At 34.5% G+C, this 24,204-nt stretch overlaps 1 protein-coding gene across 8 annotated transcripts in view; it reads right to left on the reverse strand.

Annotated features, from left to right (window-relative positions):
• ALMS1 (ALMS1 centrosome and basal body associated protein) overlaps window positions 1-24,204 on the reverse strand; it is a 171,750-nt gene that overhangs the window by 134,939 nt on the left and 12,607 nt on the right. For 7 of the 8 annotated variants that reach the window (XM_045827157.1, XM_045827155.1, XM_045827150.1 and 4 more), the window contains exons 2-5: window positions 20,289-20,411; window positions 6,080-6,275; window positions 2,262-2,379; window positions 1,104-1,114 (exon numbers count right to left, since the gene is read on the reverse strand). In XM_045827157.1, coding sequence (XP_045683113.1) covers window positions 1,104-1,114; window positions 2,262-2,379; window positions 6,080-6,275; window positions 20,289-20,411 — 448 coding nt within the window. The remainder of the gene's footprint in view (window positions 1-1,103; window positions 1,115-2,261; window positions 2,380-6,079; window positions 6,276-20,288; window positions 20,412-24,204) is intronic. The other variant, XM_045827151.1, reaches the window with a different exon arrangement.

Genomic DNA, 24,204 nt, shown 5'->3' on the forward strand with positions numbered 1-24,204 from the left:
AGCACTTGCCTTTTGGTTTCTTTCCTCTTGAAAATACAGTTGTTCTGATGTCTCATCCAAGGTGGATGTAATAGTCTGAAGAGGACTACCAGAAGTCTCTACCTTAGAGATATCATGTTCCCTGGAGAGTATATGTGTTTCTGAAACTTTTACAGAATTATCAGGAACTACAACATTCTCAATATACTGTACTTCTGAAGAACTGGGACACAACTTCAAAAATACTACAGTATTGCTATTTTCCTTTAGTTCAAAACTTTGAGATAATTCTTTCCCCAGACCTTCTTCATTTCTTTCATAACCCTCCAAAGAAACCATCTTTTGTTTTACCTCATTCTCAGTGGAAGCCCTTAAATAAACCCTCTCCAAATAATGACTATCAGACATAAAGGGAGCACTTTTTCCTCTCCCTTCCAACAAGCAATGCAAGAAAGAATATGACATTTTATGAGAAGCAACTTCAGGTGGAAAAGAAACATGATCCTTACTGACTGCACATGTTTCTGGATGGTGTGAAGCTCCCTGTTCACTCCATGGCATACATGAAAGGGGGACACTGAAATTGCCAATTCCTTCAGAAATTTTATTTTTATCAATTGTGTCAGATGAATCTGAACAAGAATCATGGTCTTTACTGGTTAAATATTTTTCTGACTGCTGTAAAGCTTCCTGTTTCCAATACTGCACATATAAACAAGAAGCATCAAAACTGTCTCTTTCTTTAGGAGTTACATATTCCTCCTCACTTGTATCAGATGAAGTTGAAAAAGAACGTTGATCTTTATTAGCTAAAGTGGTTTCTGGCTCCTGTGTAACTTCTTGTGTCTTCCATGACATACATGAACAAAGAGCATCATAACTATCAAAGTCTTTGGGGGTTTTCAGTTTATCAATTGCACCAGATGAAACAGTCTCTTCTTTGGTTCCTTGTTCAGGATATAAAATAGAGCCCTGAGACTCAAGAGCTGTACTCCCTATAAGTGTGTGCTGAGATACACTAAAGTGACCATTAACTATGTCTGAAGCTACTTCTGAGACTGCCTGCAATAAAGCCTCACTAACTTCCGACGGTCGAGAAAACCATTCTGTGTCTTCAGACTTACCAGGAATCGCCCTGAAAATACACAGTTAAAAATAAAAAAGTTACACATTTAAAACATTTTTTAAAATAACAACATAAAAAATACAAAATTGATATATTATTGATAAAGATTATTTGAAGTATGTTCAAAAACAAAGTTCTAATTTCAAATTCCTTTAAAGTAGTTAATGACTGAACAAAGCAAATATTTTATAAACAGGTGAACTACCTACCATCCTGTGACCCTAATATATTCTCAGGCTACTCTAAACCATTATTGCCAAAAAAATGACTAATTTCATATTGGCAAAAAAATGGTTCTTTAAATGAAACTTCAAATTTTACTATTTAAAATGTTTGATTTATTACCTACTATAATTTAAAATTCATTTAACTAGTTCTTTTACTAGTTTATTATGCTCTTGAAAACCACTTAAGTGGTTTAAGAGTACCTCCCCCGCCCCAAAATACAACAATAATCTAATCATCAGTTGGCTGTTGTATACAAAACACTTTTCATAAAAGTAATTTTAAAGTAATACATGTAGAAGGGCAGAGATTTTTACTCAGTAAACATTGACAGTTTTTAATTTAAGGTGTCTTTTTTTGCTCTAAAAGAGGAAAACTTATAATTCTTGGATAATTCCAGATTTGTCTGCCATTATGACTATTCCAAAGGGTACTAATTTAGAGTAATTTTTAATTTAGACATGTCAGTTAGAAAAATCTTGTTACTTCATATTCACACCTATCAGACGAGGCTTATTCAGTATCAGCTGACCAAAATGAGAGTGCCAAACAAGTTAGTGACTGTGAAACAAATGCTTTTTGCACAATGAGGTTGGGTGATGGAAAGCAAGAGGGGAAATTTATCAAAAAGAAAAACTCAGTGTGCCTTCTAAATTAAAATATGCCTGAAATGCTAGAATATATTAGAAATTATTTTTAAATACACTACAGTAACCTGGCTCATCTTTACACATACATATGTTACTATGCCAAACTGCTATGCATCATGTCTTACTTAACTCAGGGTCTTGTTACCTTCAGAGTGTGAGCTGAGACTACTTAACCCCTACCCTAAAGTCTCACCTTAGGCTGAAGTCATTAATATTAATAGTAACTAAGAACAAGAAAGAGTAGAAAGGTTACATGCAAATAAAAACATAAATCATCCTACCTCAGAGGCGCAAAATCTAGTTCACTTTGGTGAAATAAGGAATCAAGTCCAAACTCTTGGTCTTGTGTCAAACATGTCAGCAAAGGCAAATCAGGAGAAGCAAAGCTGTCCTGTATGACTGCAAGTTTCAAATGTAAAAATGTTAGAAATACTAAAAATTAACTTTGTAGCTTACTCACATAATACTTTAAAGAACCTAAACATGCTGCCATCTGGAAGTTTCTACAAGCTTTACTATGGTAACATAACAACAGCAGCAGCAACTACCTGACAAGGTCTAAGCAACTAAACCTACATTTCACTTAATCCTCATGACAAGCTTGAAGGATGAGTAAGTATTATTATATCCATCTTATAGGTAAGAAACATTACAAAATGTAAGGAATATAAAGTAGTCTGCCCACATTCAAATAGCGGTAAGTGTTAGAGTGAGATCTGATCCTAAACACTAATTTTTAGAAAGTGCTCTTAACCATCATGAATGTTTTTTTCCATCTTACATCAAAGTGTAGCTCATGGGCTCCCTGGCATCCCTAAGACATTCTCAGGAAGTGCCTATGGTCAAAATTATTATCAAAATAATATTAAGATATCATTTGCCTTATTCACTCTCATTCTCTCACAAAGGTATAGTGGAATTTTCCAGAAGTCATATGTATGATATGGAATGTAGAAGCAGATATCAGAAACTACCTGTTCTCTATGAAGTCAGACATTACAGATTTTTTAAAGTAAAACAATGATACTCTTCTAAATATTTTGGTTTTGAAATATAGCTATTATTCTAAAAAATATGTAATTTATGTTAAATGCAATAAAGGTTATTTTTAATGAGTTCTTTTTTTAAAAATTGGTGAGTTTTAATTTCTAATATGGAAAAATATCAATAACCTGCATAAACAAAAGGTCTTTATAGTCCTTAGTAACTTTAGTGTGTCAAGTAGTCCTGTGACCAAAAAGTTTAAGAACTATTAATTTAAAAAGAAAAAAAATTCTTGTGAATTCCCGAATGCCAGCTTAAATAATTCTTATTAGAATGCCTTTGAATATGTACAAAATAGGTATAAACTCCTTATTCCTTATAGCATTCACATAATTACAATGAAAAAAATTAAATATTAATAGAAACAAATCTATATAACCAATAGTATCCTATTTAATATTAACTTGGATGGATGGGTTATATTTTGTTAAAACTAAATGGTTCTTTCAATATGCATGTAATAATACTGTTGCTACAGTTCACTTTCTTGATGTCAGAACGCCTACAACTACTATATATCTTCCCTATCATCACTATCCCAGTCTTGTTTTAATTTTCTGTCTTGTCCATTTACCACCTAGATCGAAAACTCCATGTGAGCTTTATTCACACCTGTATCTTCAGTGCCTAGAAAAATACCTGCTACACTTAGTAGGCATTCAAAATAAATGCATTATTTATTTACTGAATCAATTAATTAAAAAAGAGAAACTTTTGCCACCGAGGACTAATTGGTATTTCCTCTTTGGTCTTGACTTTAGGACTCAGTCATAAACCTTTGTAACCTTGTTTTCATAATTTTCGTATAAGTCCTTCACCCCTCTAAGAATCATTAAATTTTTTTTCACAAAGACCCCACATTTCCACATATTTGGATGCTGCTAATAGTTTTGATAACTCTTTTCTGAGATATCCAACTGATCTGGAACCAGTTCTCATTATGACACTTGCCAGTGGGGAGACTAATGTCCCACAATGACTGCAGTGTTCACGCATAACAAAATAGCAATGATGGAATTTCTTTGGTCATCAAGATCTATGGATCTGCTCTAAAAATCAAAAATGTTTTGCTTCATCTGTAGTAAATGAGAAGACAGTTATAAAACTTTATGTTACAAAAAATTTTAGAAGCCAGACACACAATCTCCTACCAAATGCTGAAATGCTATTTTAGAAAATTTTACTTGACATTTTGCTGTGACATAAGCTCACTTTTTTTGTTAGTAGATTTTGCACTAATAAATGGCTCTAGTAGTAAGTTCCTTATTTTTTAAAAGATTTTCTTTTCTTTTAGAGAGAGTGGGAGGGAGGGAAATAGAGAGGGAGAGAAACATCAGTGTGACAGAGAATCATCGATCAGATACCTGCTGCATGTGTCCCGACCAGGGACTGAACCCGCAACCCAGGCATGTGACGTGAACAGAATCGAACAGCAGCAACTTTTTGCTTTGCAGGACAATTCCCAACCAATTAAGCCGCACTGGACAGGGTAAGTTCTTTCTTATATCAAGTCTAAAACAGCCTTTTTACAAGATATGTACTCTCATTTTAACCTCTAGACTAGGAATTAGCAAATATTTTTGTAAAAGGCTAAGCAGTAAATATTTTAGGCTTTGCTGGTCATATGTGGTCTCTTGTCACACACATTTTGTTTTTATAATCTTTTAAAAATGCAAAAACCATCCTTAGCTTGTAAAAAAATCAGGCCTTGGCCTGTGGCCTGTAGTTTGCATACTCTTGATACAGACCAGTAAAGTACTCATACATGGTCTATTATTTTGCTTACTGGATTGTCTTCCCAAAAGGCGATAGCTTTCATTTATATATCCCTAGCATCAAACACATAATAGGCACTTAGATATTTGTTAAATAAATTAATGAATGAAATAAGTTGCTTCCTCTTTGGCACGACAGCTCTTTGAATACCTGATCATAGCAAAGTCTTCTCTTTCATCTACTATCATAGTCATCTCCTCCAACAAAAAAACACTAATGTTGTCAATATCTTTCTTAAAATGTGAAACTGAAATTAAAACTGACTTTGATGATCCACATCACAGAAAACATTGGCACTAATATTTTGATTAGAATAGCATTAGCTTATGTTTGAAAAGAACTTAACTCCTATTCCTGCTCCTCTAAAAATTTCTGACAAGATAACTTCATGGTTGAACCCATTTCTCTGACAACAGCTAATTCCAAAAAATCTGGTGGTAGTATTTTTTCAACTTTTGAAAAAAACTCTGAAGGAAGGAAGAACAAAGTACTATTTGTCTGAACTATGATTTAGGCATGAAAAAAAATTTAAATTACCATATTGGTTTAGCACTCATATATATCCAGCAAAGCATTCATATGGTCCAAAGTAGTTAACAGTACAATTTATTCTATCTCCTACTTTGATGATTTGAGATGAACTTAGAGATTACCATTTGTAAAGAGCTAATAAATCAGTTCCATATACAGAAAAGGAAAGCAGTAAGAACTACCCTCAGACAAGTCATTTAACCTCTTTATCTCAATTTTTGACTCTGAAAACTGAGAATAACATATGCAGTAATCAAGTATAAGAATCTAATAAGGTAAGCATGAATATTTGGTTTTTGCTTGTATTTACTGAATAGTCAAAGGTTTATATACAGTTTACACCAAGAAAAACTTCCACAAATTCAGAACTGAGGAGGCATAACCACTAGATTGGAAGTTATCAACCTTCTGCCTTCTGTGAGCAATAGTGCATGATAAAATGAGAGGCAACTGCACATTTAACATAACTACACCAGCTGGGCTGTATGGAAAACCAAAAATAGCCTAATACCTTTGAGTAGGGTGCTACAGAGCTCCTCAACTCAAGAAAGGATTTCATGGACGTGGACAACAGTGTGGTTTGCAGGAAGAGGATAGGATGGTATAAAAGAAATAAATGGTAATGGGAAAAAATACATTAAAAAACATTAAAAAAAAAAAGAAAGGATTTAAATGCAGGACTTGATCCTCCAAAAGTAAGGATTTTAAAAGAAGTATTAATACTAGTTTTTTAAAAAAGAGGCATTACCTAGCAATGAAGAACAAAAGAGATCTCTGTTGGGTTCCTTTACTTGATTTTCTGATTGGGTCAATATACCTTCCTCCACAGAGGGAAAGTCTGTCATTTCTGTCCCTTCCTCTCTCACTTTAAACCTGGTGTGGGTTGTATCCGAGGTGTGGGAAGAGTCGATTTCTTGAGGAAGAAAATGCCAAGATTCTGTTTTCTAAAACAATAATTTTGAAAGAAAATATGCTAAGTTATTAACTGAATTAACATAAATATCAACATTCAGATTAAAATATCCACTCACACATTTCCTATTGGATAACATTCTCATCAAAGTTTATAAAAGGTAAAGCTTTTCTTTTTGTTTTTCACAATATTAACTATATTTTATACCTCATACCCATATCTTAAGAATTTGAATCTGCCAGTGATTCCTGAAAAATTGGTTCTCATCAATGAATAAATATGGTTCTATACAATGAAATTCTTACAATTTCATTATAAAACTGAAAAAAAAATCCAAACCTAAAGCTACAATATTCTCTACATGTGACCACTTTATTGAATTTTTATTAGCTATACCAGTTTCTACTGGACTCTCTGCTCCTCTCAATAACAGTATCATATCATCCATAAATAATGATAGTTGTCTTTCAAATGTTTATACTCTTATATTAGTGGCATGATTCACAGCAATACCTCAAAAAATAACTATGGGAAGGATCAGTTTTTCCTACTTCTAATTCACCACAGGAAGAGGTCTTATTAAAATGTTAATAAAAATAATTAGTAAACAATTTAAAAGCTAGTAAAAATAACTAGAAAAGTAAAATTTAAGCCCAAAATACAAAACACAAGTCTAAATGTTTCATTGTTAGTTCTAAAAAAACACATAAGATCATACTGTCAAAATACTATAAAAGTTTCTAAACACCTCACCTCAACTTTTGTACTCATCTCTTGAAAAACCAGTAACAAGAAATTCATGGACTGGCACCAGTCTTCAGACCATATTACGTAGCAATATGTTAAACTAAAGTTGAATTAAATACTAATGATAACAAGTTTTATAAGGTTATTTTTCTTCTAAATTTGGTATTGGTTAATAAAAATATTCTTTCTATGATGCTAGGAAAGCATTCTTTTATTTTCATATTGAATTAATTTGATTAGGAGTGAGCACTGAATATGATCAAAGTACGTTATAGCTCTCCCCCCAATTCTGATAAAGTACAGCAATAACTTTCATTATATTGCAATGTCTTTGCCTTTCTTATTTGGCAGTGGTAGACCAGACTTTCAACCACATTTGCTAGCAGTCTTTAACATATTCTGTCATACAACAGTCATACTAGGATTCATTAATGAACATTTACAATTTTTTAACCTATTTAAACTAATAATTAAAAAAAAACCCCAAAAACAAAAACAGTTCACCCTTTTTTCCCACTCCCTACCCCACCCACCCTGAAATCATCAATTTGTTCTCCATATTTAAGGCTTAGTTTTTCGTTTTGTTTTAGATTCCATATATTAGCGAGATGATGCAGTATTTATCTTTCCCTGTCCCACTTATTTCACTTAGTATAATACCCTTAATGCCCATCCATGTTGTCCCTAATGGCAAGATTTCATTCCTTTTATGGCTGAATAACATTCTGTTGTATGTATATAACATATTTTCTCTATTCATTCATCTATCAATGGACACTTAGGATGTTTCTGACTATTTTGACTATTATTTATTAGAAATAATAAAATGCAGTGAACATGGGGGTGCATATATTTTTTTGAGTTAGTGTTTTAATTTTCTATGGATAAACACCCAGAAGAGAAACTGCTGCATCATATGGTAGTTCTATTTTTAATTTTTTGAGGAACCTCCATACTGTTTTCCATAGTAACTATCAATTTACATTCCCACCAACAGTGCAGTTCTTTTTCTCCACATCCTTACTAACACTTCTTTTCTTTTTTTTTTTTTTAAGATTTTATTTATTAGCCCTGGCTGGTGTAGCTCAGTGGATTGAATGTGGGCTGTGAACCAAAGCATCGCAGGTTCGATTCCCAGTCAGGGCACATGCCTGGGTTCCAGGCCACGGCCCCCAGCAACTGCACATTGATGTTTCTCCCCCTCTCTTTCTCCCCCCTTTCCCTCTCTAAAAATAAATAAAATCTTTAAAAATAAATAAATAAATAAATAAATTTTTAAAAGATTTTATTTATTTATTTTTAGAGAGAAGGGGAGGGAGGGAGACAGGGAAAGAGACATCAATATGTGGTTGCCTCTCATGAACCCACTATCTGGGGACCTGGCCCACATGCCCGGCATGAGCCCTAGACTGGGAATCGAACCAGTGACCCTGTGGTTCACAGGACAGCATTCAATCCACTGAGCCACATCAGCCAGTGCTCTTTTCTTTTTGATAACTGCCATTCTAACAGCTGTGAAATATTACCTCATTATGGTTTTAATTTGCATTTCCCTTATAATTAACGATATTGAGCATCTTTTCATGTATCTGTTGGCCATTTTTATCTATCCTTTGGAAAAATATCTACTCAGATATTCTACCCATTTTTTAATTGTTTGGTTTTTGCTATTGAGTTGTATATGTTACTTATGTATTTTGGATATTAATCCGTCTTCAGATATATGAATTGCAAATATTTTCCCCAATTCAGTAGGTTGCCTTTTCATTTTGTTGATGGGTTTTCTATTGCTGTACAGAAGCTTTTTAATTTGATGTAGTCCCATTTGTTTATTTTTGGTTTTTGCTGCTTTTCTTTTGGCATGAGATTCAAAAATGCACATGTCAAAAAGTTTACTGCCTATGTTTTCTTCTAGGAGTTTCAGGCATTATGTTCAAGTCTTTAATCTTTTTTGAGTTAATTTTTGTGTATGGCGTAAGATAATGGTCCAGTTTCATTCTTTTGACTATGGTTGTCCAGTTTTCCCAACATCATTTATTAAAGAGCCTGTCCTTTCCCTACTGTGTATTCTTAGTTCCTTTGTTGTAAATTAATTGACCATATATACATGGGTTTACTGCTGGGCTCTCTATTCTGTTCCATTAACCTATGAGGCTGTCTTTATGTCAATACCATACTGGTTTGATTGCTGTAACTGTAATATATGGGTTGGCCAAGAAGTTCCTTTGGTTTTTCTTTCCGTAAGATGCCTCTAATAGCACTTACTTATCTTTAACTTCATTCAAAACAATGTTAGACTGCATTGTGACAACTGTCATATCAGCTTTCATTTAAAAAAAAAAACTTACCAAAACTGGTGAATTTTTGTGTAGCCACTTTAATATTTAAATGGGAAATAAGCAACATTTTCAGCATATTATGCTTTATTATTTCAAGGAAGGTAAAAATGCAACTGAAACACACATAAAAAATAAGATAAAAAAAGATTTGTGCCATATATGGAGAAGGTGCTGTGACTGATCTAAGGTGTCAAAAGTGCTTTGCAAAGTTTTGTGCTACAGATTTCTCGTTGGATGATGCTCCAAGGTTGGGCAGACCAACTGAAGTTGACAGCAATCAAATTGAGACATTAATTAAGAACAATCAATGTTATACCACGCAGGAAATAGCCAACATACTCAAAATACCCAAATCAATACAGTTACTAGTGAAATGAAAACTGGAAAATACCATATGAACTTTTTGGCTAACCCAGTAGTTTAAAATTAGGGAGTGTGATGCCTCCACTTTTGTTCTTTCTCAAGATTGCTTTTGCTATACTGGGTCTTTTGTGGTTCCATACAAATCTGGGGATTTTTTTGTTTAATTCTGTGGGAAAATAATGCCATTGGAATTTTGATAGAGATCACAGTAAATCTGTAGATTGCTTTTGGCAGTCTAAACATTTTAACAATATTAATTCTTCCAATCCATGAACACAGAATATCTTTCCATTTCTTTGTATCTCCTTCAACTTCTTTCATCAATGTCTTAGAGAGTTTTCAGTGTACAGATCTTTTACCTCCTTGGTTAAATTTATTCCTAGGTGTTTTATTCTTTTTGATAAAATTATAAATGGGATTCTCTTCTTAATCCCTTTTCTGATAGTACATTATCAGTATCTAGAAATACAACTGATTTTTGTGTCTGATTTTATATCCTGCAACTTTACTGAATACATTTATAAGTTATAATAGTTCTTTCTCATAGGCACTTTTAGAGTATCATGCCATCCGCAAATAGAGACAGTTTGCTTCCTTTTTGATCTGGTTGCCTTTTATTTCTTCTGCTTGCTGAATTTTCTGGGTAGGACTTCCAGCTATGTTGAAAACAGTGGCAAGAATGGTACCTTGTTAGTCAGTGTCCCTGATCTTGGAGGAAAAGCTTTCAACTTTTCACCAAAGTATGATGAAATCAAAGTATGAGTATGATATTAGCTGTGGGCTTGTCATATATTTTAGATATATGATTTAGACCTTTATTCTGTTGAGGTACATTCTCTCCATACCCACTTTGTTCAGCTTTTATCATAAATAAATGATGAATACTGTCAAGTGCTTTTTTCTGCATTTATTGAGATGATCATACGATTTTTATCCTTCATCTTTTAATATGGTAGATCACATTGACTAACCGGAGAATGCTGAAATACCTTGCATTCCTGGAATAAATCCTACTTGATCATGTTGTCTGATCCTTCTGATGTACTGTTTAATTTGGTTTCTTAATCCTTTGTTGAGGATTTTGCATCTCTCTTCATCAGAGACAGTGCCTATAATTTTCTCTTCTTGTGGCATCCTTGTCTGGTTTTGGCATCAGGATACTGCTCACCTCATAAAATGAGTTTGGAAGAGTTCCCTCCTCTTCTATTTTTTTTTTTTTTTTGGAAGAGTTTGAGAAGAACTAGTATTAACAAGGTTTGGTAGAATTCACCAGTGAAGCCATATGGTCCTGGACCTCCGTTTGTTGGAAGGTTTTTGATTACTGAATCTTTACTAATATTTGGTCTGTTCAGATGTTTTGTTTCATCTCGACTCACTCTTGGTAGACTGTATGTTTCTAGAAAAATACCTGTTTCTTCTAGGTTTATCACAATTTGTTAGTGTATAATTGTTTCTAGCAGTCTCTTATGATCCTTCGTTTTTCTGTGCTATCAGCTGTAACATCTCTTTCATTTCTTTTTTCAGTTAAGTCTGGTAAAGTACAGCAATAAATTTATTTATGTTGCAACATCTTCACATTTCTTACTTGGTAGTGCTGGATCAGACTCTTAATCATATTTTCTAGCAGTTTTTTTTTAAAGAAAATTTTATTTATTTATTTTTAGGGAGGAGAAGGCAGAGAGGAAGAGAAACATCAATGTGTGGTTGCCTCTTGAGCACTCCCTACTGGAGACCTGTTCTGCAACCCAGGCACGTACCCTGACTGGGAATAGAACCAGTGACCCTTGGATCACAGGCCAGCATTCATTCCACTGAGCCACACTAGCCAGGGCTCTACCACAGTTTTTCACATCTTCACTCATATATAGTAATAGTAAGGCTATAACTAATCCCTATTTTAGAATGCCTGCTTTGTTTTCTAACCTTGTTCCATACATAACTTTGTTCCATATTTATTTTACACAGGGAAATTCAATTTTCCTTAAAAATATAAAGGATTTCACCAGTGAATCTATTCAGTCCAGAAATCTTTTTGATGGCTGGTACTATTATAACTTTGTCCATTTCCTCCCTAGTTGTACTAGTCCATCTCTATAAGCTTTAATAGGTCTAAGCTTTTTTTTTTTCCTCTTAACTGGATTTACTAGAAATATATCCATTTTTCTATCTGTAATTTAACAATTTTATTATATTTTCTAACTTAGTTATTTGTTCTTCTCTTTACCATGTTTTCCCTACTTGTAGTTTTTCTTTATCTAAAATGTTTCATTAAATAATGAATTCACTTGATTTTACATTTACTTATTTAAATATAAAGATGGCATTATATTGACGGTGACCTATATACTTAGATATATAATGTATTGATTTTCATTATTTTGTAGTCTATTACTGGAGTCTTCCTCCTTGACCAACATAAATGTTTTTTAAGAGAATACAGATTTTTTTTCATTCCCAAATGACCAGAATCCATAAAGATGTATTACAATTAGAAAAATTTTCACAAACATTTTCAAACAAGATTTGTCTTTGAAAAGCTATTTTTAGTATTACTTTATTAAATATATTTTATTGATTATGCTATTACAGTTATCCCATTTTCCTCCCTTTATTCCCCTCCACCCTGCACACCCTCTCCCACCCACATTCCCCTCCTTTAGTTCATGTCCATGGGTCATACATATATGTTCTTTGGCTTCTACATTTTCCATACTGTTCTTACCCTTCCCCTGTCTATTTTCTACCTACCATCTATGCTACTTATTCTCTGTACCTTTTTCCCTTCTCTCCCCCTCCCTCTCCCCTGTTGATAACCCTCCATGTAATCTCCATTTCTGTGGTTCTGTTCCTGTTCTAGTTGTTTGCTGTTTGCTTTTGTTTTTGTTTTAGGTGTGGTTGTTAATAATTGTGATTTTGCTGTCATTTTACTATACATGTTTTTTATCTTCTTTGTCTTAGATAAGTCCCTTTAATGTTTTATATAATAAGGGCTTGGTGATGATGAACTCCTTTAACTTGACCTTATCTGAGAAGCACTTATCTGCCCTTCCATTCTAAATGATAGCTTTGTTGGATAGAGCAATCTTGGATGTAGGTCCTTGCCTTTCATGACTTGGAATACTTCTTTCTAGCCCCTTCTTGCCTGCAAGGTCTCTTGAGAAATCAGGCGACGGTCTGATGGGAACTCCTTTGTAGGTGACTGCCTCCTTTTCTCTTGCTGCTTTTAAGACTCTCCTTCATTTTAGTCTTGGGTAATGTAATTATGATGTGCCTTGGTGTGTTCCTCCTTGGGTCCAACTTCTTTAGGACTCTGAGCTTCCTGGACTTCCTGGAAGTATATTTCCTTTGCCACAATGGGAAAGTTCTCCTTTATTATTTGTTCAAATAACTTTTCCATTTGTTGCTCTTCCTCTTCTTCTTCTGGTACCCCTATAATTCGGATGTTGGAATATTTAAAGAGTCCTGGAGGTTCCTAAGTCTCTCCTCATTATTTTTGAATTCTTGTTTCTTCATTCTTTTCTGATTGGATGTTTCTTTCTTCCTTCTGGTCCACTCCATTGATTTGAGTCCCAGTTTCCTTCCCATCACTTTTGGTTCCCTGTACATTTTCCTTTATTTCACTTAGCGTAGCCTTCATTTTTTTCACCTAATTTGTGACCAAATTCAACCAATTCTGTGAACATCCTGATTACCAGTGTTTTGAACTGTGCATCTGATAGGTTGGCTATCTGTTCATTGCTTACTTGTATTTTTTCTGGAGCTTTGATCTGTTCTTTCATTTGCCCCCCTCCCCCTTTTCTTTTTGCCTCAATGCAACTGTTAGGTAGTGAGGGGCGGAGCCTTAGGTGTTCACCTGGGAGGGGTAACCCATGTTTCTAGGTTGTGACACTGTATGTGGGGAAGGGGCCTGAGAGGGAATAATGGCACTTGCTCAGCTCCTGCTGGATTTCAGTCCCACTTCCCCCAAGCAAATTGGGCCCTTCTGGTGCTCATTCCCAGGACTGAGGGTTTGTGTACGTTCTAGGAGCCTGTGGGTCTCTCCAATGAACTCTCCTGTGAGGCTGGGAGTTTCTCCTGCTGGCGCCTCAACCCCCACACGTGTTTTCAATCAGTGGTTTGAGGCTTTATTTCCCCGAGCTGCAGCTCTAGGTCTCGAGGTCTGTCTCGCTTCCCAACTGTTCCTTCTGGTTTATCTGTGCACAAATGTGGGACCACCTGCTCCACCAGCCACCATCGTAGCCTTGCCAGCCGGCTGCAGCCTTGCGAGCCCCACTCCACAATCTGGCACTGGGTCTGCCAGCCACTGCCTTGCCTGCCCTGGTCCTCTAGCCACTCTCGGTCCTCCTTGCCATGAGTCCTCTCTGCATGTCCATCTCTGCCCTTCCTACCGGTCTGGATGAGTGTGTCTTCTTTTAACTCCTTGGTTGTTGGACTTCCATATAGTTCAATTTTCTGTCAGTTCTGGTTGTTTTTGTTTTTAAATTGTTGTTCTTCTTTTGGTTGTGTGAGGCACAGTGTTTCTAGTTACACCTCCATCTTGGCCGGAAGTGTCCTGAAAAGCTATTTTTAGTATTTAAAATACACTAACCAAAGGCTTTTTTGTTTTTTATTTTAGAAATAACTATCCACTACCTAATAACTGTTATACAAATATATACAGAGAAAAAATGGAGAGAAATACTCTAAAATATTAACATTACTCATGGCTTGTGGGATTCTGAAACAGTCCACTTTTGACATTCCAAAATGTCTCAATTTCTTCTATTCTGGATAAACTAGTCAAATCTATAGCACCAAAATGCTATTTGAAACATGTTTTTTTAATTTTTAATACTTGAAAATAAAAGAAATGATAATCATTAATTTTAGATTTTTTTTAGATCTAGAGTGGAGAGCACTCCACTCTATAGGGAATAGTAGGCCAATAAAGGGCTTTAAAGCATGGGAGTTCCAGTCATTTTTTGACTCTTACTACAACAAAATCTCTAGTCCCTGACTTAACTCTCAGTTCCTTTGACCAGGGTTTGAGCCTGGTCCCAGTTTACTATTCATTGCTAATAAGAGATGTTATCTATTTGGTCTCCTGCCCACCCTGTATGGTCCACAGATCACTTACTCTACTCCAGGTCCTTAACTGTAATAATTATTTAACCTCATGAAGACAACCACCCTATCATATTTACACTTTTCATAATACCTTTCTTACTTGTATTTCCTTCTTTACCATCCTGAGAGTTCATAATCATCCTTATAATTACTACCTTGCAAACATTTTTAACTTTCTTGCCCTTTTCACACATTATCCCACTAAGCCTGGCAAAAGCTTAGTTCTGGTTGAATCTTCTTACCTGGATCCAAGGAGCAGCACATTGCTGAAGAAAATACATACCCAGACAGGTTTAAATTGATGACATTAAACAACAAGGGCACTCAGCATTGCCTGAAAAAACCCTACTGTATTTTCAGTTGACTTGCTAAAATAACTAATTTCTTCTCAAAATTCAACTGAACTCTCCTTCCTCATTTTCTTTTTTAAATTATTTTAAATCTATATTTTAGAGACAGAGAAAGAGAAACACCGATAGTGGTTCTACTTACTTATGCATTCATTGGTTGACTATTGTATGTGCCCTGACTGGCGATGAAATCCACAACCTTGGGGTATCAGGACTTTACCCCAAGTTGGGGTATCTAACCAACTGAACCACCCCACTAAGACCCACCTTTCCTTAAAGTCAACTGATGACTTCATTTCATACTGCAATAAGTAAATAGCAGAAGATGAAAATTCCTAATCTTCCCACTACCAAATCTACAGACCCATTATGTATACAGATTTTCATTTTGTGGCTTAAAAAAGTCTAACTATCAAAGGCATTCTCATCTCCCAATTTTTTGGGGGTGATTTCCTTCCTATATGTTATTCTCCCACTTTCCCTCTCTATGATTCATTCATCTCCCCAGGCAAACATACTTGCATAATTTTCCATCAAAAAATAATTTTTTAAGTCTCTGTTCAACATTCCTCTTAATTTCTGCATATTTTGTTGCTATGTTTCTGTCACACAGTGATTCCTTGTATAATACCTTTCAAATGAATATAAAAAGGCCCTCAACTCTCAATATTTTGACATGTATAAGGAGGGAGGGCATATAAACAGTTGGATAAATACAAATTCTAAGGGAAAAGTATAAACTGAAGATATAAATTTAGGATTTTTAAGTATAAAGCCCTGGATCTAGATGAGAACCATAGCATTCCAACATTTCAAGCAGAGGTCAAAAACTCAAATGTGTACTGGGGCAGAGAGGTAAATAGAAATGAGTAAATCTGTCTGGAATTAGAGAGTGATAGGACTTACGGCCAACTATGCATTACATGCACACTTTACAGTGTTCTACTTCAAAAATTTTAAAGGACTGTGCTAAAAAAATTGTTTCTGCAAATTATATTTGGGCCTTATTCAGGTCCACAGCTTGTAACCTTTGATTTCAAGGTTTATTTATTTATATATTTTTCTTTTCTTTTTAAAAAATTGTTGTTCAAATACAGTTGTCTCCATTTTCATCCCATCAAACTCCCCCACCCTGCACACCCCCACCTCCCACCCTCGAACCTATACTTTGTCCATGTGTCCTTTATACATGTTCCTTGATGGCCCTTCCCCTGTTTCCTCCCAATATCCCTCTCCCCCTTCCTCTCTGGTTACTGTCAGTTTGTTCTTTATTTCAATGTCTCTGGTTGTATTTTGCTTGTTTGTTTGTTTTGTTGATTAGGTTCCACTTATAGGTGAGATCGTATGGTATTTGTCTTTCACTGCCTGGCTTATTTCATTTAGCATAATGTTCTACAGTTCCATCCATGTTGCCGCAAAGGGTAGGACTCCTTCCTTTCTGCTGAGTAGCATTCTATTGTGTAAATGTACCAAAGTTTTTGATCCACTCACTCACTGATTGGCACTTAGGTTGTTTCTAGCATTTGGCTATTGTAAATTGTGCTGCTATGAACATTGGGGTGCATAGGTTCTTTTGAATGGTGTTTTGGAATTCTTAGTGTATAATCCCAGCAGTGGAATTGCTGGTTTAAAGGGAAAGATAGAGCAGCAAAGAAAACTGAAGGAGAATGAATAGCTAGAGGAGTAGGAAGGAAACCAGGAGAAGCCAAGAAATGATTTTTAAGAAGTTATGCAATGGTTAACAGTGTCAAATGCTATTTTTACTTCATGTACCTAAGATGAAGATAGAGAAGTATTCACTATATTCAGCTACATAAATATTGTTGGTAATACTTGTTTTTACCGAGTTGAAGTCAGATCACAAAGTATCAACAGATCAAGCAGAAGAACAAGTAGATCCTAGCAAGTGATAGAGGGCATATACAATTGACCCTTGAATAACACCCGGGGTTAGGGGCGCCAATCCCTCTGTGCAGTTGAAAATCCTCTATGACTTTTCACTCCCCCAAAATTTAACTGCCCAGAGTAACCACAGGGGATTGGTTCCAGAATCCCCATACATACCGAAATCCACAAATGGTCAGGCCCCTATATAAAATGGCATAAATCAATGCATACAGTCAGCCCTCCCCATCCAGACTCCCAACCATGGATTGAAAACATTACAGGTACTTATGAAAAAATTCCATGTATAAATGGACCCACATAATTCAAACCTCTCTTGTTCAACAGTAATCTGTATATTAAAAAGGAAAAAATACAGTTGTTATGATTGTCTACATATAAAGTCCTAAAGAATCTATAAAAAAGCTAGTACTAAAACTAGTAAATGAGATAAACAAGGTCGTAGAATATAAGGTCAACATAAAAATTCAATTATATTTCTATATGCTTGTGATGAACAATAGGAAATTGAAATTTTTAAAAATGCCAGTAATTCTAACAAAATATGTGTTAAGTTTGGTACATTGAAGATAACAAAATACTGATGAAGAAATTAAAGACATAAATAAAACTGAAAGAACTACTGTGTTTGTGGATTAGAAACCTCGGTATTAAGATGTCAATTTTCTGCAAATTTATATACAGGCAATGTTGTTTTATACTTAAGGCAATGCTAATCAAAATTCCAGCAGACTTTTTATATAGAAATTGACAACCTGACTCTGAAATATACATATAGAAATTCGAAGAACTTAGCATAAACAAAACTATTTTTAAGAAGAAAAAAAAGTGAGAAAACTCATTTTACCTGATTTCTAGACAGTCCAGTAATCAAGAATGTGGTATTGAGATGAGGAGAAACAAATAAATCAATGACATAGAGAGTCCAGAAATAGACCCATACATAAATGGTCAAACATGGGGAGTATTACTTATATCTAGTGGGAAGAGACCAAGAATGCTGCTCAACATCTTATAATACACAGAACAGCCCATACAAGAAAAAATTATCTGGCCTAAAATATCAAAAGTGGCAAGATTGAGAAATCCTGTTTTAATAAAAAACAGGAGAAAATCTTTGTGACCTAGAATGAGGCCAAAAATTTCTCAGGGCACAAGAAGTACAAACCATAAAAAACAAAAATCAATAACCCAACTTCATCAAAATTAAAACTTGTGCTCTTTGAAAGACAGATAGAAAAATTCAAAGAAAAACCATACCTTGGGAGGAAATATTTGTAAAACATATATTTAATAAAGAGCTTACATCTAGAATATATAAAGAACTCTCAAAACTCAACAAATGGAACAAATTGGCCAAAAAATAAAAAATGGGTAAGAGACTTAAACAGATACTTCACTAAAGATACATGTTTGGCAAATAAGCACAAAAAAAGATGCACAATATTATTAGTCATTATGAAAATGCATATTAAAACCACAATGAGCCCTGGCAGGGTGGTTCAGGTGGTTGGAGCATCATCTCTACACAAAAAGGTTGAGGGTTCGATTCCTGGTTAGGGCACATGCCTAGGTTGTGGGTTTTATCCCCAGTTGGGGCGTGTACAGGAGGCAACTGATCAATGGTTCTCTCTCATATCAATGTTTCTTTCTATCTTCCCTTTCCCCCTTCCTTTCTCTCTAAAATCAATAGACATATACGCAGGTGAGGATTAAAAAAAACAACACACCTAGACACCATAATACACCTAGAATGATTAAAATGTAAAAAACTGACAATAATACTAAGGGCTCACAAGAAGGCAATGCAACTAGAACTCTCATACATTGTGGAGTATGTAAAATGATACAGTCACTCTAGAAAACAGATTGGCACTTTCTTACAATGTTATTAGATAATCAACTTTAAATATCTAACCATTATGAGTAAGGCTTTATTTTTTCCTCCAAAACATATACTACATATGACCTTTTTCCTATATGTTCATAATTTTTCCATTTCTTCTAAGTTTATGACTATGTTCTAAATCAATGGTTCCCAAAGTGTGGTCTGAGGCTTCCTGCAGGTCACTGACATCCTTTCAGGGAGGGAATCTATGTAAGCCTTCCTTTTATAATTTCTTACATTTCTCTTCTTACATTTCCTCTTACATTTCTCCTCTTACATTTCTATGTAAGACCAGATTTTCTTTACGTATTTCAACTGAAACAGTATATCCCAAAGGACGAAATGCAGAAGCAGATATGAGAATCTAGTTATGATGGTTAATTTTATGTATCAACTTGACTGGACCACAGGGTGCCCAGATATTTGGCTAAACATTTTAGAGGGTATGTCTGGATGAGATTAACATTGGAAGAATCTATAGACTGAGTAAAGCAGATTGCCATTCCCAATGTGAGCAGGCCTTATCCAACCCATTAAAGGCTTGAACAGAACAAAAAGCTAAGTAAGAGAATTTGCTCTCTGCCTAATGGTCTTTGAGCTGGGACACTGGTCTTCCCCTGCCTTTGGACTTGGACTCAGAATGAAATTTAAACCAACAACTGGCCTGGTCATCAGGCCTTTAGATTCAGAGTGTAATTATACTATCAGCTCTCCTGAGTTACCAGGTTACAGATACTGGGAATTCTCAGCCTCCATAATCATGAGCATATATATGTATATGCTCATGATCATATATATAGTCATGAGCATATATATATATATATATGCTCATATATATATATATTCAACATATGTGGTATATATTATTTCAATAACACATATATATGTGTCTCCTATTGGTTCTATTTTTCTAATAGACTGTCTTCTATTAAGCCTAACATTAAACAGATATGCAAAAATGTAAAACAATGCCACTCTTCCAAATAATTTTGTTTTGCTTTGGAAAACAGTCATTTTTCACTTTAAAATACATTGTTTATGTTACTATATAATGGGCTTGGTATTTTTAAATAAGTATTTTTTAATGTTTTAATTTCTAGTAAGCTATCAATATAGATAACCCATATAAGCCAAGCTCTTTAAAATACTTTTGAAGAATGTAAAGGAGTTCTGAAACAAAAAAAGAAGCAACAGCGAGCTGCTGTTTCATAATTAAGATTGCCAAAGATCTATTAGAGGAATGGAATATTAAAGTAACTCAACTTTTTCTACTATTCACAGCTAGGTAACAATTTTTCATGCTGTTTACCAAAGGAAAGACAGTTTGCCAGTTACATAAGACATACCTGATCATCCTCAGAGTCCCACTGAGCTGTTTCTTCCAAAGAGACCACATTAGAATCAGAAATAGGTGTTCTGTTCTTGTCTTGATATGACTGCTGCCATACATGACTGGTCAATGGAACAACCTGAAAATCAAAAGCAGATTTAAATAGAGCAGTAACAAAATCTAACATTTAGATTATATTTCTCAGTTTATAAACTCTTTCATAATGTCATATATAATGACATTTCAACATCACAACCACAGTTCAAGTTATTATTATCTTCACTTAAAAATAAGGAAACACAGGGACTTATGGTTATCCTGTTAGGACACAACATACTTTCCAATAAACCATGGCAGCTCCTTAACAGCCTATGCCCCCAGAGGTAAAAGAAGCAAGCAGAAACAAGCAAATTAGGTGTTTTAAAATCTTAATGTTTGAGACACCTAAGCAATTAACTCTAATAATAAGGACTAAAATAAAAATCAGGCTCATTTTGTGAAACTGGGTTGAAACAGAGCTCTCCCACTTGCATTAAAGCTGTGATGCTGCCCAAGGCTGACACAATGCAAATGAAAAACAGCAGAGGCAATCAAACAAAAACAAACTAGGTCAAGTCACTCACTGGCACAGGACTGGTTTTTGAGATTTTACCCAGTATCCCTGGAAAAGAAAAACCCAAAGCTTCCAATATTAGACTTCCTCCCAAAGAAGTAGATGCAGGGGTCAAGATAGAGACAACCACAAAATACCAAGTAGAGAATGGTGCACCAAAAAACCAAAAGTGAGATTACAAACTATGCTTTCAAAACATTTTTAAAATAAGAATATCTCAGATTCTCAAACAGGCAAAGAAAAAAGATAAAATGTCCACAGAAAAGAAAACTTATAAAATAGGCAGGTATGAGTCAAAAAAAAAAGACTAATGCTAATAAAATATTAATAATAACAAATGTGAAAGAGCCTCTGAAGGAAACCCAGGGTCATCAGATTTTTTCAGAACTAAAACTGTTACTACAGTAACAAAACACTTTTTACAGAGCACTTACAAGGTGTTTTTGGTCATAGAAAGGCCTGATTAACTGAACATCCATCCAATAACTAAAGAGATTTCTAAGATATCAAGTCTTCCAAGAGGTTCTTCTCAAAAGATGGAATACCATGGGGCACACCCACATTGCTTCAATGGTTTTTTCCCCCCTTCTTATTGAATGTACTGGGGTGACACTGGTTAACTTTCAATGGCAATTTTCAAGAGATAAAGCATAAAAAAAACAAAGAAAGCTGTTTTACAAACTCATTTTGGCAATTTGAAATCCATAAATATATAACATTACGGCCAATGTTGTGGCACAGCTATTCTTTGGGCCCTCCAAGAAAGAAGAATGCTCAAATTAAAGTTCAAAATGCCTATTTACTGCAGCTAAATAATACTGGGGGTGGAGCATGGGAGTTCTTGTCTTTGAAAATGGCTGATTCATAACAGCTTACAAAGAGAGGGTTCAATTCAAGAATAGTTGTAGAAAACTAATGATACAATATGAAAAAATTAGCACTTTTGACAAGTATCCCAAAGTGCAAGAATAAGAACATCCCCCTTAACTGTATTGTCTAAAAGGAAATGCAAAAGTAAAAATTAAGCATTAGAAAGTCCATTTCCCAGAACTCCTGATTTTTATTACCTACCTGACTGTTTAGACTTCATCAAAGACACCATTTGTAATACATATGTTTGATTGGCTTTCCCACAGTTACCTCTGGATCATAGTGTAACCAAAATTCTAGAAGGATGATTCTTAAAATAAGTGCTCCAAAAATAAGCAGGCGTCATCAGCAGTTCCCTGATCTGAGGTTAAATGCCTTTTGATATAAATTAAGTTTATTTTATTATTATTTTTTTTAATCTTCACCAGAGGATATTCTTTCATTGCTTTTTAGAGAGGAAGAGAGAGAGAAAAACATCAATCAGTTGCCTCCCAGGGATCATACGCTCTCAGATCAGAGATCCAACCACAACTTAGGTATATGCCCTGGTAGAGAATCAAACCAGCAACCTTTCAGTTACAGCATGACAGTCCAACCAATTGAGCCACATCGGCCAGGGTGATATAAATTAGGTTTTAAAGAGTCCTTCCCTGAGCCAGTTTTTAATATTAAAAGTTAACTGACTTCCAACTGTATGCTTTCTAGAAGAGAAACAGTTTAGATCTAAGATCATACAGGCTGAAAGTGAAAGGATGGAAAAAGATATTTCACGTAAATGGCAACCAAAAGAGAACAGGAGTATCTATGCTAATACCAGACAAAAAGACTTTAAATCAGTAACTGTTACAAGTGACAGAGAAGGACATTATACAATGACAAAAGGGTCAACTCACGGGAAGATTTAAAAGTATTTATGCACCAAACCTCAGAGCTCCTAAATTAATGAGGAAAAGTTTGAAAGAATTAATGGGAGAGATGCTCAGCAACACAATAATATTAAGAGACTTCAATACCTCACTTTCAATGAATAGAACAATTAGAACAACAATAAGGAGAATAGAGGAACTAAACAAACACTATAGACCACTGGACCTGACAGAAATATACAGAACAATCTACCCCAAAACAGATGAATATACATTTCTCAAGTACACATGCAACATACTTCAGGATAGAATACATAAAGCCACAAAACAAGTCTTAACAAATTCGAGAAAATTGAATTCATACACACTATCTTTTCTAATCACAATAAAATGAAGTTAGATGTCAACAGAAGAAAAACTTGAAATTCCACAAATGTGAAAATTAAACAGTATACTCTTAGAAAAACAATGGGTCAAACAAATCACAAGAGAAATTATAAAATACTGACACAATAAAAATAAAAACACAAATTACCAAATCTTATGGGATGAAACAAAAGCCTCTGCTTTGTATAAGAAGAAGTTTATGGCTCTCTGTAATGGCGTCATTTTCTTTTTTTTTTTTAAAGCAAGATCACAAATTCACAACCTATAATATACATCAAGGAACTTGCAGAAGAACAAACTAAACCTGAAGCAGGCACAAGGGAGAAAATAATAAAGATTAGAACACAAATAAACAAAATAGTGAGTAGGAAAAAATAATTAAACTAAAAGTTGTTTTTAAAACATATTAACAAAACTGACAACCCCTTAGCTAGACTAAAAAAAAAAAGCAAATAAAATAAAAAATGAAAGAGAATATTATAACCAATACCACAGAAATAAGGATAGGAGAATAATATGAACAACAGTACACTAACAAACTGGGGAACCAAGAAGAATGCATAAATTCCTAGAAACACACAACTGCCAAGGCTGAATCATGAAGAAATAGAAAATGTGAATAAACCTACAATTAGAGAAATTAAATGTGTAACAAAAGAACCTTCCAAAAGTGAAAACCCAAGGACCAGATGGCTCTACTCCTGAATTTGACCAAACATTTAAAGAATTAACACTAATCCCCCTGACACTCAAAAAAAAAATGAAGAGGAAGGAACATTTTCTATCTCATTCTATGAGGTCAGATTACCCTGATACTTATAGCCAGATGAAGATACTACAAGGGGAAAAAAAACACTACAAAACAATAGCCCTCTTAATGGATACTGATGTAAAAGTTCTCAACAAAATACTAGCACACAAAATCCACAGCACATTAAAAAGATTATACGTTATCAAGTAGGATTTAACTCTGGAATGCAAGGATGGTTCAACATATAAAACTCAATGTGGAAGAATTAATACTATTAAAATTTCAATACTATCAAAAGTCATCTATAGATTCAATGCAATCCCTATGAAGATTCCAGTGACTATAGCCATTTATATAGAACCATAGAAGACCCCAAAGAGACAAAAAGAAAAATTCCTAGGGAAAAAGAAAAAAGCAGAAAGCATCATACGTCCCAATTTCAAAC

The sequence above is a fragment of the Phyllostomus hastatus genome, unplaced genomic scaffold (assembly GCF_019186645.2).
Source record: "Phyllostomus hastatus isolate PE091 unplaced genomic scaffold, TTU_PhHast_1.1 phas_scaffold_78, whole genome shotgun sequence".
NCBI classification, from domain to species: Eukaryota; Metazoa; Chordata; class Mammalia; order Chiroptera; family Phyllostomidae; genus Phyllostomus; species Phyllostomus hastatus.